The 16,730-nt window shown below is 35.4% G+C and overlaps 1 protein-coding gene across 1 annotated transcript in view; it reads right to left on the bottom strand.

Annotated features, from left to right (window-relative positions):
* Positions 1 to 16,730, bottom strand: part of olfm3a (olfactomedin 3a) — a 45,917-nt gene continuing 29,187 nt past the window's right edge. Inside the window, exons 2-6 of the mRNA XM_059327485.1 lie at positions 13,215 to 13,358; positions 11,693 to 11,848; positions 5,998 to 6,217; positions 3,555 to 3,661; positions 1 to 1,244 (exon numbers count right to left, since the gene is read on the bottom strand). Coding sequence (XP_059183468.1) covers positions 570 to 1,244; positions 3,555 to 3,661; positions 5,998 to 6,217; positions 11,693 to 11,848; positions 13,215 to 13,358 — 1,302 coding nt within the window. The 3' untranslated portion in view covers positions 1 to 569. The remainder of the gene's footprint in view (positions 1,245 to 3,554; positions 3,662 to 5,997; positions 6,218 to 11,692; positions 11,849 to 13,214; positions 13,359 to 16,730) is intronic.

Genomic DNA, 16,730 nt, shown 5'->3' with positions numbered 1-16,730 from the left:
CAATATTTTAATTTTAATGAAAATGCACAGATATTCTCCTATGGTTTTCTTTTATAAAAAATACAAATGTTCTTTTTCCACAGATACATACATAACAGCAATATTTTACAGGCCCATCTTTAAAAGAATGGCTAGTATATTTTAGAATCAGCTAGCTAAACATGGTAGCAAATATGCAGGAGATGTTGCCTTTAAGGTTTAAATACTTTTAAATTTACTTTTAAATAGACAAAAATGCAAACACTGTAAGCAAAACAGATTTGCAAGAAAAACACAGCTACCTCATAGGAAATCACAGATGACAAAATGTGGACATTCATGCAAAAGCTTTAGAGTCTTAGGCTGCAAATAAGGCATACCAGTCTGATCAGCAGCAATGGAAAAGTGTAAAAAATGTATGTTTTCCAGTCAGGTATCAAGTCATTGGTGTCCATGCTCAATCAGCCAACAATCCAGAGCCACAAATTAGAAAAGTTCAAGTAGTGGCAGGTAAAGATACCATGGACCAGACAAAGAAAAAGTGGTTATTTAGGAGGTCCTTGTATTACAAACGATGGTGCTTTAGTTTATCAGTCATCGTCAGTTTTTATCACGTGGAAGAGGGTGACGTTAAATATGACCTGGTGTCCGTTATTCCAGGCGTATAGTGCTCTCTCTCTGGCGTTGTAGTCGAACATGGAGATGTGAAAGTACTGGTTGTGGAAAGGAATGTCTATGTATTCGTAGGTGGAAGTCTTGGTGGAGTAGGCGTAGTACACCTTGGCTCCCGACAGGTGAGAGTTAGTGACGTAGAGCGTCCCGCAGATCATGAACGACTCACCCGCGTTCCTTTTGGAGTACTCGGTGTTCCAGGTCTTCAGCACCTGCAGGGTGTCGGGGTCGATCTGGGAGATGACCACGTTTCCAGCGTTTTGATTGGTCGCATACACGACCCACATGCCCAGCTCGTCGGCCATGACGTCGATGTCGGAGTAGCCTCCCCAGGTGTACGGGTACATGTTGTGGAAGCCGGCGAACTCCAGCGCTCTCTGGGCCAGAACGCTGCCGGTCTCGAAGCTGTACTTGACTATGATGTTGCTCTGGTACTTGTTGTAGTAAAGGGATCCGTTGTAGACGATGTGGTTGGTTCCCTCCCATTTAAACGGCAGGCTGTAGGTTCGGGACACCACGCCCGCTACGAAGTCGTCCATCGTCTTGTACTCACGCACGATCTTACTGTTGGTGTAGCTGTCCATGTACCAAACCTACACCAGAGGGTGGAGAGAAGGAGGAGTGAGATAAACCCTGATACATGTCAACCATCAAATAAAAACTGTTTCTAACATGTTTTTTCATCTCTTAGACCAGCTGTTCTCAACCTTGGGGTCGGGACCCCAATTGAGGTCGCGAGATGATTTCTGGGGGTCGCCAAATCATTTTGGAAGTCAGCTCTGTCTCCACTGTGTTAAAGTGTTCATGTGTTTTAGTCTTTTTGGTCATTTAATGTCTTTTTTGGTCATTTTGTGTATTTTATTGGTCAATTTGTGTCTTTTTTGGTCATTTTGTTTCCTTTTTTTTGGTAATTTTGTGTCTTTTTTTAGTCATTTTGTGTCTTTTTTTGGTAATTTTGTGGGGTTTTTTAGTCATTTTGTGTCTTTTTGGGTCATTTTGTGTCTTTTTTGGTCATTTTGTTTCCTTTTTTTGGTAATTTTGTGTCTTTTGTTAGTCATTTTGTGTCTTTTTTTTGGTCATTTTGTGATAACCCAAAAAAGAAACAAAATGACCAAAAAAAGGAAACAAAATGACCAAAAAAGACACAAATTGACTACAAAATGATCAAAAAAAGACACAAAATGACCTAAAAAGACACAAAATGACCAAAAAAAGACACAAATTGACTACAAAATGATCAACAAAAAGACACAAAATGACCTAAAAAGACACAAAATGACCAAAAAAGACACAAATTCACTACAAAATGATCAAAAAAAGACACAAAATGACCTAAAACACACAAAATGACCAAAAAAAAGACACAAAATGACCTAAAAGACACAAAATGACCAAAAAAAGACACAAAATTACCCAAAAAAGAAACAAAATGACCAAAAAAAGAAACAAAATGACCAAAAAAGACACAAATTGACTACAAAATGATCAAAAAAAGACACAAAATGACCTAAAAAGACACAAAATGACCAAAAAAGACACACAATGACCAAAAAAAGACACAAAATGATCAAAAAAAGACACAAAATGACCAAAGAAGACACAAAATGACCAAAAAAGACACACAATGACCAAAAAAAGAAACAAAATGACCAAAAAAAAGAAACAAAATGACCAAAAAAGACACAAATTGACTACAAAATGATCAAAAAAAGACACAAAATGACCAAAAAAGACACAAAATGACCAAAAAAGACACACAATGACCAATAAAAGAAACAAAATGATCAAAAAAAGACACAAAATGACCTAAAAGACACAAAATGACCAGAAAAAGACACAAAATGACCAAAAAAAGACACAAAATGACCTAAAACACACAAAATGACCAAAAAAAAGACACAAAATGACCTAAAAGACACAAAATGACCAAAAAAAGACACAAAATTACCCAAAAAAGAAACAAAATGACCAAAAAAAGAAACAAAATGACCAAAAAAGACACAAATTGACTACAAAATGATCAAAAAAAGACACAAAATGACCTAAAAAGACACAAAATGACCAAAAAAGACACACAATGACCAAAAAAAGACACAAAATGATCAAAAAAAGACACAAAATGACCAAAGAAGACACAAAATGACCAAAAAAGACACACAATGACCAAAAAAAGAAACAAAATGACCAAAAAAAAGAAACAAAATGACCAAAAAAGACACAAATTGACTACAAAATGATCAAAAAAAGACACAAAATGACCTAAAAAGACACAAAATGACCAAAAAAGACACACAATGACCAAAAAAAGACACAAAATGATCAAAAAAAGACACAAAATGACCAAAGAAGACACAAAATGACCAAAAAAGACACACAATGACCAAAAAAAGAAACAAAATGACCAAAAAAAAGAAACAAAATGACCAAAAAAGACACAAATTGACTACAAAATGATCAAAAAAAGACACAAAATGACCAAAAAAGACACAAAATGACCAAAAAAGACACACAATGACCAATAAAAGAAACAAAATGATCAAAAAAAGACACAAAATGACCTAAAAGACACAAAATGACCAGAAAAAGACACAAAATGACCAAAAAAAGACACAAAATGACCTAAAAGACACAAAATGACCAAAAAAAGACATTAAATGACCAAAAAGACTAAAACACTTTAACACAGTGGAGACAGAGCTGACTTCCAAAATGATTTGGCGACCCCCAGAAATCATCTCGCGACCCCAACTGGGGTCCCGACCCCAAGGTTGAGAATAGCTGCTCTAGATCTAAAGCCGCTCCATGATAAGTGTCAGTCCGTCTGGAGCTGCTGTGATATTCTGATATAAAAACACAACCCAGATATTGTGCTGCACACTCTGCAGAAAGCTTTGCTAACTCACCCTGTTGTTCCTGGTGGAGGCTAGCGGATCAGTCATCCATGCCCCAAACCGGGTTCCAGATGTCTTTATTGTAACAGGTCCAGTGATTTTCATTAATTTCCCACACGCTGTTAATAAAGAAATGCAGCGATAAGATGTGCTGTGGTGGTTTTTGTCTCTAACTAGATTTCTCAAGCCAATTTCATGGCTGTGCCACCAGAGAGTGTTTCCTCTGTGCATACTAAGATATCGTGGCAGCATGCTGCTCGATTTAACTTCCAGCAGAAAGCTGCAACTGCTGTTTGTAGTTACAGAACACACAGCTTCCTGATGCCCATGCTGGAGAGAATGTATATGCACACTTCACATATTCTACCATTACAATCTGCAGTTATAAGCTCCAACACATTTGGTTTGAGCACAATTAGCATAGCACATTTTGGTAACACTTTACAATAACCATCATTTATAAATGGTAAACAGATAGTTTATTAATGTTTAATCATCATTTATTAACCGTATAAAAGCCATTTAGAATGGTAAATACATAATTTATTAATGTTTAACTAACTACATCCTTTTTAAATGGCAAATAGATGGTATATTAATGTAAGTTTATAGTTACTTTACCAGTAACAAACCAATAAATTATAATTAATAGTTTTATTTGCTCTCATTATAACATTTTTATATTTTTTTATATAAAAAATGTTTTATATAAAAAAATCTAAAAAAAAAATGTTGTATAAAAAATAAAAAATAAATTATATAAAAAATATAATTTTTAATTTTTATTTTTATATTTTTATAATGTTTCATATACCTTTAAGAAATTGGTTGAAAACATTTAAAGATTAAATACGTATAGCACTTTGTAAATGGTTAATAATTGTTTAATGGTTTATAAACCATCTATAGACATTACTTAGGTGGTTATTGTCAAGTGTTACCCACATTTTTAACAATAAAAAGGAAATGTAATACATATATTCATAAAACCTTTAAACATACAACATATATGCATAAAATAAAATAGTCAACCTATATCTATATAGCTGTATAGTGTTAATTTTGTCAGTGTAAAAAAACAATTCTGCATGAAACACATTTAACATTTAACAACAGTCATATGTCTAATGAAAAGCTTTGCTGTGGTTTTAGTTATCAGGCCCCCATGCCTGCCCATTAAGAGGTAATTAGGTATTATATGTTACTTTCAGAAGCTTCTTTAAAGGGTTTTGTAGGATTGTATTGTTTGAAGCGCCAAAGGCTGTCAATACACCAAACAGTTCACAAGAACAAAAACTAATTGCTTCTTTTCTTCTCTGGCGTTAGATCGAGGTGAAACACGTCGCCATTAAACACATTTTTTAAACGGAACACGTCTTTTGTGTGGGATGTAAAAGCAGCACAATAAAGAACAGAAAAGTAGAGCTGCTGTAGATAGGAGCAGCTTAATGAACACTTGTTTGTGCTGCTAATATTTAAATAAGGAAGAAGGCTAGAGAGTTTTCTTTTCTCCTGTGTTTTTTTTTTGCCTTATATGACATACTGTGTTGAAATTTGGGGAAATGCATATAAAACAAACCTAGATCCAATAATTAAACTGCAGAAAAGAGCTATCAGGATAATAAATGAAGTTGGATACTGTGATTCTACAAATCAGCTTTTTATAAGATCACACACGTTGAAGTTTCAGGACATTGTATATTCAAAAACAGTAGAAATTATGTTTCGAGTGGTAAACATGTCAATTCCTGTTTGTATTCAAAAAATGTTTAAATTAAGGCAGGGGATTTATAACTTAAGGGGGTGAATGCTAATGTTTGAAACTCAGAAAGTCAGAACTAATCTTAAATACAGATGTGTGTCAGTTTTGGGTGTAAAATTATGGAATTATGGACTAAATGATGAAATAAAGATGTGTAACTCTATGTTAGTTTTCAAGAAGACTCTAAAATCTAAAATTATCAAGGGTTACAATGAAATTTGATTGGATTTGATGTTTCAGTTTAAGGTATCATGTGTTTTGTAACAATGTGAATTACTCAGTTAATGTAATGTATATAATGTAATGTATATAATGTAATGTATATAATGTAATGTATATAATGTAGATGGTACAGGAGAGGCAAAAATAAGCCTTGAGGCTTCAGCCTGGTCCTTTTTCAGTTGCTGTCTGATGGATTCTTTTGTAAAAAACAGGATTTTATTTTGTTGTCTTTGTTTTGTTTGTTTTTGTTGTTTTTTGTTGTTTTTTGTAACCAAAATAAAGCATTCATTCATTCATTCTTCAGCAGCAGCAAAACAATAGTTTACAAGAACATGAAGAGATTCTTGCTCTGACAGTGATGTGGCATCATGCAACTGTACCACCACTTATTGACCAGCAGCATTGCAGCATTATCTCTAATCAGACCATAGATAACCAGTGCACGCTCTCTCTAGCAGGTTCTCCACTTACTCAGTTTGCCCATACAGCTGCGGAGCCGGTTGTCCAGGCGGAGGACTCTCTGGTAGAGCTCATCGTAGTCGAAGGCCCCCAGCTCCTCCTGGATGCCCGTCAGCACCGCTGAGAGGTTCCTGATCTCCTCCTTGAACTGGGAAATGAGCGCAGCGTCCATCTTGTACTGCTCCAGGACTGGGATCAGCGGCTTCAGCTCGTCCATCTTGTCCTTCAGCTCCTGGAGAAGGGACAGTAGAGACAGGAGAGATGGGAAACAGAGAGAGGGGGAACCATGTGGATCAGTGTGGTGGTCCCAACACTACCAATGTTTGCTTTACAGGGGAGAAACCCTGCTTCAGTGCATGTTAAGTATTAGATTTGGAGAGAAAAAATCAACCTGGTCTCACAGGAATCCGTGAAATAGCCACGGATTCGCTTAACCCATTGACGCCTAAAACTTCCTGTAAAACCTCTGGGCGATTTTAAAATAACCCCCTAAAACCTGAAGTTTTTCTGGAAATTCAACAGAAGTTTCAACGCTTCTACTAAATAATAGATTTTTCAGCCTCTGTAGCAGATAGAAATGACATTCAAAAAGTATTTGAGAGCTTATACAAATACTACAAAACAACGTATCCGCTTTCTAGGCTTCAATGGGTTAACTCAAAATCCGTGGAATAGCCACGGAATCACTCAAATTTCCGTGAAACTGACACGGATTTGGCTACAATGCAAGTTAATGACAGTCATATCCCGTGGCTATTCCATGGATATTTGTTCCTATTGGTTTGTTCCAAGTCACGTGACTTTCAAGACAAAAAACATGGCGGACAGTTCTCTCATTTTTAGTAAAAAAATCAATATTTTGACTTAGTTTCTGCATAAAAATGGATTTTGATCACATTTCTAGCGAGAAATATATGTTTTATTTTCTAAATCTTCACTCAGTGAATGTACATAATCACTTTGTATGTTGGAATAGCCACGGGATATGACTGTCATTAACTTGCATTGTAGCCAAATCCGTGTCAGTTTCACGGAAATTTGAGTGATTCCGTGGCTATTCCACGGATTCCTGTGAGACCAGGTTGCCCATTTAATGTGGAGATTGAACCACTTAAATGTGCAATATGTCATTTTCTGCCGCTATGGCAGAGGTGTCAAACTCTGGCCCGTGGGCCAAATTTGGCCTGCAGTATAATTATATTTGGCCCGCGAGGCAATACCAAATTATTATTATACAGCACAAATAATACTACAAATCCCAGAATGCTCTGCTGGTGTTGTGGCTTGAACACAGTAGATCAGTGTGGAGCAAACTGAGCAACAATTAAAGTGTCTTTATGCACTTTTTCTTGCTAGTCCAAGGCTTGAATGGCTGCACATTCATTGAAGGATATTATTATTAGTCATTTGGTTTATTATTGTTATTTTATTCTCACATTTATTTTTAGCCTGTGGAAAAAGATTACTGTTAAATTTGAATTTAAAGAAGGCCGCATATAAAATAAAGGGACATACGATTTTTATTTAAATTTTATTGAAGAAATGAATGCCGTTGATGTGTTTGTTTGTTTTATTTGATATATATATTTTGCATGTTAGCAATATTAAGTTATATCAAGCTTTGCTTGTTCCATTTCGTTTGAACTTGTTTAGGTCAATTTTTTCAGTAAATATCAATGTTGGCCCGCGACTTTGGCCAAGTTTTACATTTTGGCCCACTGTGTATTTGAGTTTGACAGCCCTGCACTATGGGCTTCTCAATCAAAACAATATCAAAAGATAGAAGAATGGCATCATTGCAGCCATTGTCTCCAGGTCTGGACTCCTTCAGTGTTCAGGAGGATTTTAACTGGAGCCAAATTATCCACAGAGGTCTTTTCCTCTCCAGAACAACCTTGATTAGAAGTGGTAAAACACTGAGTAAAGCAGTTTCATGTTTAACAAGTTTTATCTGATACTGTTTGGCACATCTGTGGAGGGGCTCGTAGCCAAACTGCTGATAAAGTTTGTTCAGCTTGTTTCTATGATAACTACAATCCAGACATTCAGGTCCTCTCCAGAACAAACGGATCAGTAAAAACACTCTCAATAAAGCAGTTTCACATTCAAATCTTTGTTTTTCTGATGCCGGCAGAAGGGCTGAAGTTGAACTGCGTCATCATTTGCTCAGCTTGTTTCTCTAATAACTTCATTAACATAATATATAGTTAAAAACCACCAAGATCGTATCATGGAAACGTGGCTCACAACTGAACAAAACTGGACTTACAACAGTGTCAAGTGACAATAATTACTAGTATTAATTATCTGATGATTGTACAGTATGTGCTGTAGGAAGCAACTACACTGCAAAAAAAGAAAAGTTGGGTGAACTCAAAATTTCAAGGCAACAAACTTCGATAAAATTTTAAGTTGTACAATTAAACTAAATATTTTAAGTTTTGTTTTTGAGTTTGCTCAACTCTGAATTTCTCTGGCACGATTGTAACGCTGCTATGAATGTCAGCTAATGTTGTGACCACAATTTTGAGTTAGCATTGATACGCTAATGGCTACTCTTGTAGCTGTAACAAGCAGCGCCGCTAGCATCAGTTAGCCGCTAGCATCAGTTAGCTGCTAGCATCAGTTAGCCGCTAGCTTTCGCTAATGACCGAATTTCCCAACAAAGAAATAAGAGTTATCAGAACTATTGTCCCTTGTTGTGAACCCCAACTTAAAGATATAAGTAACAACAACTCACCAACTTGTTTTTGAGCAGACAACTGGCTTCCTTTGTTGTGCTAACTTACATTATTGCCCTAAACGTCAATAATTTATATTTCCAAGTTTTACCAACTTAAATCACTGTTTTAGGCCAAAAAATACAAGTTGGCTTTTTTGCAGTGTTTTAATTGAATAATAAGTTAAGTTAAATAAGTTAATATGTAGGAATTAACCATTTTTCCATCCATTCATTTACTAGTTTAACTAGTCAGAAAACACGTAGTTGTCAATGTATTTACCAGGTCAACGTCAACGTCTATTCCTTTGTTTAACTACAATTTAAATGTGATATAAAGATTTGCTGGCAGCCAGCCTTCTTTATCTGTGCTGTTACTGCCATGCTAATGGCGGTTCCACTCAGTTATTTCTCCAACTCATTCAGCATCTTGCAAGTTGCCACATCAGAGATTTCCTTCTCCCATAGCAGCTGTCCTGTGCAATCCACACAGGGCAACTAGCAGCAGCAACAGCCTCGGAAACAACCAAAGACACAAGCACTTTCTGAATAGGAGAGCTTCTAAATATTCTGTAGTCTATATAGTCTTTCTTTTTATGAGAACACAAAAGGTTTGCACACTAACCAAGAACAACAAAGGTACTCCTCAGCTCTTATCCTGGCTGTTCTTGTTTTTTCTGTTTCAAGTCTTGTGTGGTTACCACGACTACAGCTGGATTCTCGTGATACAAGCACTGAAAAATTTATCTTTTTAGGCTTCATGTAATGTACACTACTGGTCAAAAGTTTTAGAACACACCAACTTGATGGTGAAAATGAAAATGATGCAGTTTAATGTCTCAGTGTACTCTGAAATTAATGCACATTTGCAACATTTAAAATTCTTTATTGAGCATGATAGTGTTTTGAAAGTAAAAAAAAGATTCTAAATCACATTTTATGTTGGACTAAAGGACTAAAAAAAGACACAAAATGACCAAAAAAAGACACAAAATGACAAAAAAGACACCAAAAGACACAAAATGACTAAAAAAATACACAAAATGACCAAAAAAAGACACAAAATGACAAAAAAGAAAACCAAAAGACACAAAATGACTAAAAAAAAGACACAAAATGACCAAAAAAAGAAAACCAAAAGACACAAAATGACTAAAAAAAAGACACAAAATGACCAAAAAAAGACACAAAATGACAAAAAAAGACACAAGATGACAAAAAAGACACCAAAAGACACAAAATGACTAAAAAATGACTAAAAATGACCAAAAAAAGACACAAGATGACAAAAAAGACACCAAAAGACACAAAATGACTTACAAAGACATGAAAAGAATTCAAAAATGGACAAAATAGCCCAAGACTCCATAGAGTTAAGTTGTTAACCCATTTCTTGTTCCCTGAAAAAGGCCTACTTGTATAATTCTGAAATGTACATTATTTTCCAGTTTTGGTTAAGCTTACCTTTTTTTATTTACCTCTGGCAGTTCACCACTTACCTTTGGACCCTTTCAAGCTGTTCATTTGACTTGAACTGCTTGAATTTCAATAAAAAACTGGAAAAATTGGTGTGTTCTAAAACTTTTGACCGGTAGTGTATGTGCGGACCACCAATCAACGTCCTCTGAGGAGCGACTAAACAATGACAGACAGATGGTTCATCCAATCACCTGCCAGGTATTTTTGAAACTTTTCCAAACAGTTTCCAATGACGCCGTCTCAGGTGATTCTGTTTAACAAACCATCTGGCATGTAATCGATCGTAAAAATAAAAAAAAAGGTGTAAATGTTGAACTATTGGTGTTAAGAATCACAGATTTTTGAAGGGAGCTGGATTTATGGATCTTATGGCTCCATTTCTTTCTCTTTCTTCTTTCTGAAAAGAAAAGCTCATCATTCTTGTTTCTTTTATCAGGGGTCTGGGCTTACTAAGTTTATCTGCAAAATAATCACCAGGATAATGAACGGGTAAGATTTAGATCAGATTCCAAGTTTCACATCCCACCAATATAATTAAATTTTCCATGTGTGGACAAGGTTTATCAGCTCTAAATTACTCACATTGCCAGACCCAATTTCAATGATTTGCATTTTAAATATTTTACCCTCTGTGTGAAATGTGTTATGCAAACATAGTTTCCTTGCATTGACTAATCAGGTAGAAGGGAGTGGATCAAGGGCCCAACAATAAAAAGCATGACTTGGTTACCTTTGTTTTAAAGATTTGGATTTGGATTCATGAATGTAACATCATTATTACATATTTCTTTAAGCCTGAAGCAAGGCCAGTTTCTCATCAACCTTCAGTCTTAAGAAACTAACTAACTAACTAAGCAATGTCATGACTTATTCTTACACTTGCCTGAATAGCTTTATTAATTGAATGGAATGGAATAAAATTTCATAGTCATTACCCTCTTTTTCCTCCACTTTTTATGTACCTCTCTTCTTGAATAGGAAACATAGAAAACCAGCAAAAGTGCCAAAATGAAAAGATAAAAAGTCTGGGTAACGCTTTATAATAAGGTCCTTAATAACCATTAATTAACAAGTAATAAGGCATTGTTCTCGCTTTAGGTCCGGTAGTTGCAAAAAGCATAGCTAACTTATAGTTAACTTATAATAGATGAGCAAAAAAGTATATTTTAATATCAATAAGCAAACAAAATAAGATTAATAAAGGCATGGCAAAGACATAATGGGTGGGTCATGGGTGTTTGTAATGCCATAATTAACACTTATATAAGCTTATAAACACACAATAATGTTAATAAGCATCTTGTAAGGACTTACAAGGGCCTTATTACTTGTTAATTAATGGTTATTACAAGGACCTTAATATAAAGCGTTACCAAAGTCTGTAAAGTAATAAGTTGACTTACTGTGTAAATGCATGTTGCATACAAACATTTCAGGTAAATATAGAAAAAACAGATCAGTTGAACCTTTGATTAAAGCAGGCTGTGATTAAAGCAGGCTGCAGAATACCTGGAAGTTTCTGGCGATGATGGATTTCCTGTCGTCCTCAATCTGTCTGAACTTGGTCCTCAGGCCCTTCATCTGGTTTTCCATCTTCATGACATATTGGAAATCCCTCTGGGTCCTCAGGTTCAGCACCTCGATGGACTGAGACATGTTCTGCACCTGGGAGAAAACAATGATAAATGATCACATCAAACAGGGTTACCATTCACAAACGGAACATTTAGCACTATAGTATACTAGACTATAGTGTAGTATAGTTTACTATAGTATAGTGCAGGGATTCCCAAAGTGTGGTGCGTTTTCATTATTGTTCATTTTTGCATCTATTTTGGTCATTTTTGCATCTGTTTTTTGGTTGTTTGGTAATTTTTACATGCATTTTTGGTCAATTTGTGTCTATTTTGATAATTTTGTGTCATCTTTGGTCATTTTTGCATCTATTTTTGGTTGTTTTTGATCTTATAATGAAGCGTAGAAGAAGTTATCTTCTTGTTCTTGTATCATGTTTCCAGCCTGTGTTATGATGACGGGGTTGTGTTCACTCCACGCTCGTTTAAATTTGCAGCAATTTTTGTTCAATGCAGCTCAAAATATTATAACATTTTCCCAACTGATCTGCTTTCTGCCTCTGATCCTGAGCCTGTCATCATCCTCCACCTTTATATGGCTATAAAAACTCTTATTGCATTTTGTTTTTTTTAAGGTTTGGGGGATCGGGGGTGCATCTACCCGGTTGGGACATAGAAGGGGGGCACGGCTAAAAAAGTTTGGGAACCGCTGGTATAGTGTACTCAACAAGTGTACTAAGGCCTTCCCTTTGCTCCTTATTCTTTCTTTACACAGCAATTAATTGAAAAGCACTTTGATGGGTTTTCCCTGGTGAGCCACTGTGTGATAGGCTCTTTCTGAGAAAGCACAAACATGGCAAAGCCTAGCAGCAACCTGGTCTCACAGGAATCCATGAAACTGACACGGATTTGGCTACGATGCAAGTTAATGACAGTCATATCCCGTGGCTATTCCAACATACAAAGCGATTATGTACATTCACTGAGTGAATATTTAGAAAATAAAACATATATTTCTCGCTAGAAATGTGATCAAAATCCATTTTTATGCAGAAACTAAGTCAAAATATTGATTTTTCACTAAAAATGAGAGAACTGTCCGCCATGTTTTTTGTTCTGACCGCCGGGACCTTGAAAGTCACGTGACTTGGAACAAACCAATAGGAACAAATATCCATGGAATAGCCACGGGATATGACTGGCATTAACTTGCATTGTAGCCAAATCCGTGTCAGTTTCACGGAAATTTGAGTGATTCCGTGGCTATTCCACGGATTCCTGTGAGACCAGGTTCCTAGCAGCAGTGTACCTGTGTAAAATGCACATGATATTAGGAGGAGTATTACTCTACTCAAAAAAAAATAGAGATTTGTAGTGATATTTTCCTTCATAATTCATATCTTTAACAAGAAAGTGTGTGTGTGCATGCTGTAGTGAGGTGGTTAACATGTGCTTACCTTCTCCAGTAGCTGGCGCAGCTGTCTGCTCTTGGCGTCTCTGGAGCAGAGACTTTGTTCTGGTGCCACCACGGTGCAGATACAGCGGCCATCAGCATCCTGAGCCGAGCTGTAGACCTGCCAGCCCTCCTTAGGCCCGATAGTCTGCAGGCACACATACACACTGTGGTTAGACTGATATTCTAGTTCAAGCATTGACTTCAGATTAATGCATCACTGGGTGTAGGAGCCAATACTGTGTTTAAGAAAGTTTAGGTTTTTTACTGTAGATTATAACGTTTTTTATATTGGTTTTGTGTTATGACGTTATTGCCTTTTATTGTGTAGTTGAAATTTACCACAGCACCTGAAGTAGGCGCTGCTCATGCGCATTGTTGTTCTGAAGGACTTGGTAAAAAGGTAAAAGCGTGGATTAGCAGAGTGCTAATAGGTATAGAGAAAAAAGGTTTTTTGACCGTCATTTCAGATGTTGCCGTTCTTTTAGATGTTTCAGTTACTTCGTGATGTTTGTGGAAATCCAAGAGAAGCTTGGATTGACGTGTATTAATGGAATACCTGGATTATTCTGCAAAGATCAATAAACCAAGGAAACTACAACCTGACTCCGGTGGTTTGTGAGTAATTAAGGAACAGTAACATACGAGGCGAGCCAGCTGTACCTGCCTACTGCTAATAAATTAAGTGGCTTTAGAATTAAGATTTATGCTTGCCACTACACTGGGTCTCTGGGGTCAACTGTTAAGCTGTAATTCTAAACATATAGCAACAAAGTAGTAGAAAATCTTTAAAGAAAAACTCTTGATGACCAGGTTGATTAGAATAACAGCCTTGTGTGGGATTTAATTGGCAGGTATCAAAAACAGATGACAACACATCCAAAGATCAGAACAACTCAGAGCCAGAAACACTCAAAAACAGCAAACTGGGTGTCTGCTACCTTCTCCTTAGTCTAACATGTAGCTTCTACTAAATAAAATGATGTTTTGTGGTTGAACAGTTTTAAAACATGTAGTTTTAGCATAAAATGCAACACTTTAACAACAATTTAGTAGAATACTTTATGTTAAAACAACCCAATTAAATTGCTGAATATAATACTCTGTCTAAAAATGATTTATTTCCTGAATAATTACTATTATGTTCATTTTTCATATGATAAAGGTAATCTTTTAGGCTAAACCACTTCAACCTAACTTTGTTTTGTTGGCTCAGCACAATTAATTCATGTCCTGCACTATTTTAAAAAGTAGTTGTAACAACCCTATTAAATAAAGTAACTCTTAATAATATCATACACGTTTAAATGGCCCAAGAAAATTATGTTAGTATGTTACAATTACCCTTACAAATCTAGTTAGACTGACCCCTGGTAATTAATAACAGTAACGCAAATACATCATGTTGACTCAACATATTTACATTTTGTTCACTCAACAAAATTGTTTCTCGCTAAATTAAAGCATTTTATTTAGGTGGAAATTATTTCCATAATTTTATTTTGTTCTGGGAACAAGTTATTTTTGCCTGGCTATTTCATTTCTTCTGCTCGTGTGTCATTGTTTCTTTGTAACTAAGGTTTTAATGTCCTGTACTTTCCTGTTATGGCATCACTTGATATAAGAGCACACTTGGGAGATTGAGTTCCTATTCTAATGTTATTGTATCAACCAGAACCCAGACCTATTTATCCTTGAAGGAAAATCATGGGGTATATACCACAGACCAAGTGGACCACAAAGCACACATTTCTGATGTGTTTTTTTTCATTTTTATTCTACCCCTAAATGTCAAAGATCTGTGATGTAACATATATGTCACATTGGGTGTTTATGGTGTTTATTTTTATTATATTTCTTATTTTTATATAAATAAACTCGACACCTTTTCTGCTTACAGAAACACAAATTTGTCTTTTTCTAAAATTGTGACATTAATAGTGCTGTTTCACAACAAATTATTTTTCAGATTTGTTTTTAAGTAACAAAATAATAATAAATCAATAATAAAAACAAACAACAAACCCTAATAGGGTTAAATGCAATAAAGGACACCCTATTAACGAATTAGAATTGTTAAATGGGTTTAAACAAAAAATCGTAACAAAAAATAAGCTTTTTGAAATTAGCTACCATTTTAGATTTCTGTTTCCAGTCACAATCACATTTTGGAGAAGTCACTAAAGTGTTTGTTACACCCATGTCACCGTGGGTTCTTATGGGTTAAGATATGCTATGCTGACTTTTGTCCAAGAAGTTTTCCTTTCCCATGACCTGATATTTTACCTTGTGTACCTATGTTACATATATTTTCAATGTAGATTTATCTATGGATTTATCCTACAATACGCTGCTACAGATGCATCCACTTTGGAACAAACCACAGACAATATCAGAGGCAGAGGACTTTTTCTCTCCCACTTTCTCAGAAGGCAATATTCGACCCCTCCACCTTTTAAGTTTGGAAAACTAACATTATATTAAAAAAAGGAGAAATTGCCCACACTTGGAAACAATGCCAGCTCAAGCTCCCAGCCTCCTTTTCTACCTCCTCTGCTCTCATTATTCGTGCATAGATTTGACGTTTTAACTTGAAAGATTTCTTTAATCAATGTGATGGACTGAACTGCACCAACGTACCATCATATATTATATATTAGCTTAAATAAAAGTAAAAACGTGTCTGTGTGAAATGAATGCCTATGACAGCTTTGGATTTAAAGTCTCTAGGCTATAGTTATGTAATAAATGCATGTTTTGAAAATGTATATTGCTTTGAAGTGTAATGCAGATATCAGGCAAGTAATCCAAGCAAGCACGGAGTGGTTTTATTCTGCACATTTTAAGGTGAGTCAATATATATTTTTGCTGTATAAAATAGTGTTATGACCATCCATTGAATCAAATGATGTCAGTGTTTGGTCCTTCCTCAGGTAGAAGTGTCTAAAGCCCAATTTGAGGATGTATGCCTGTATAGATTCAGTGTTTAAACTACACAGCAAAATCTGTAGTGTTGTTTTTTCAGTGTTAATTATTTTGAGTCTATTTAGAGTTTAGAGTTGAAGTAGAATTGTAGATGTAGAATTTAGAGTTGTTTTAACATTGTAGTGATCAAAAAGCTTCTGCCAGCGTTGTTACATGTTAACATGTAAGATAAGAGTTAGATTCACTTCAGTTGGAGTTGATTTTCAGATTTTGTGACTTGTATGTTCGGCTAAAGACAGAATGAACTTTTAATGTATCGTAAAACAAAACAATGAATGTTAATTATCACATTAGTGAAAGGAAATAACATGATTTTAGGGTTAAAATACACTTTAATGTGTCATAAAATAACACGATGTATGAAAAGGAATAACACAATTTGGAGTTAAAAGTGCACTTATGTGGTGTCAATAAATAACACCAAGGGTGTCGAATATTTAACACTATTAAAGAGTTAAAATATTAACACTTTCCAAGTGTAATTTTAACTCAGAATCTGTGAGAACTATATAAACTCAGAAAAAGTGTTAAATTT

This window comes from Centropristis striata, chromosome 23, assembly GCF_030273125.1.
Source record: "Centropristis striata isolate RG_2023a ecotype Rhode Island chromosome 23, C.striata_1.0, whole genome shotgun sequence".
In the NCBI taxonomy this organism is placed as follows: Eukaryota; Metazoa; Chordata; class Actinopteri; order Perciformes; family Serranidae; genus Centropristis; species Centropristis striata.
This window is presented reverse-complemented; position numbering and strand designations above follow the sequence as displayed.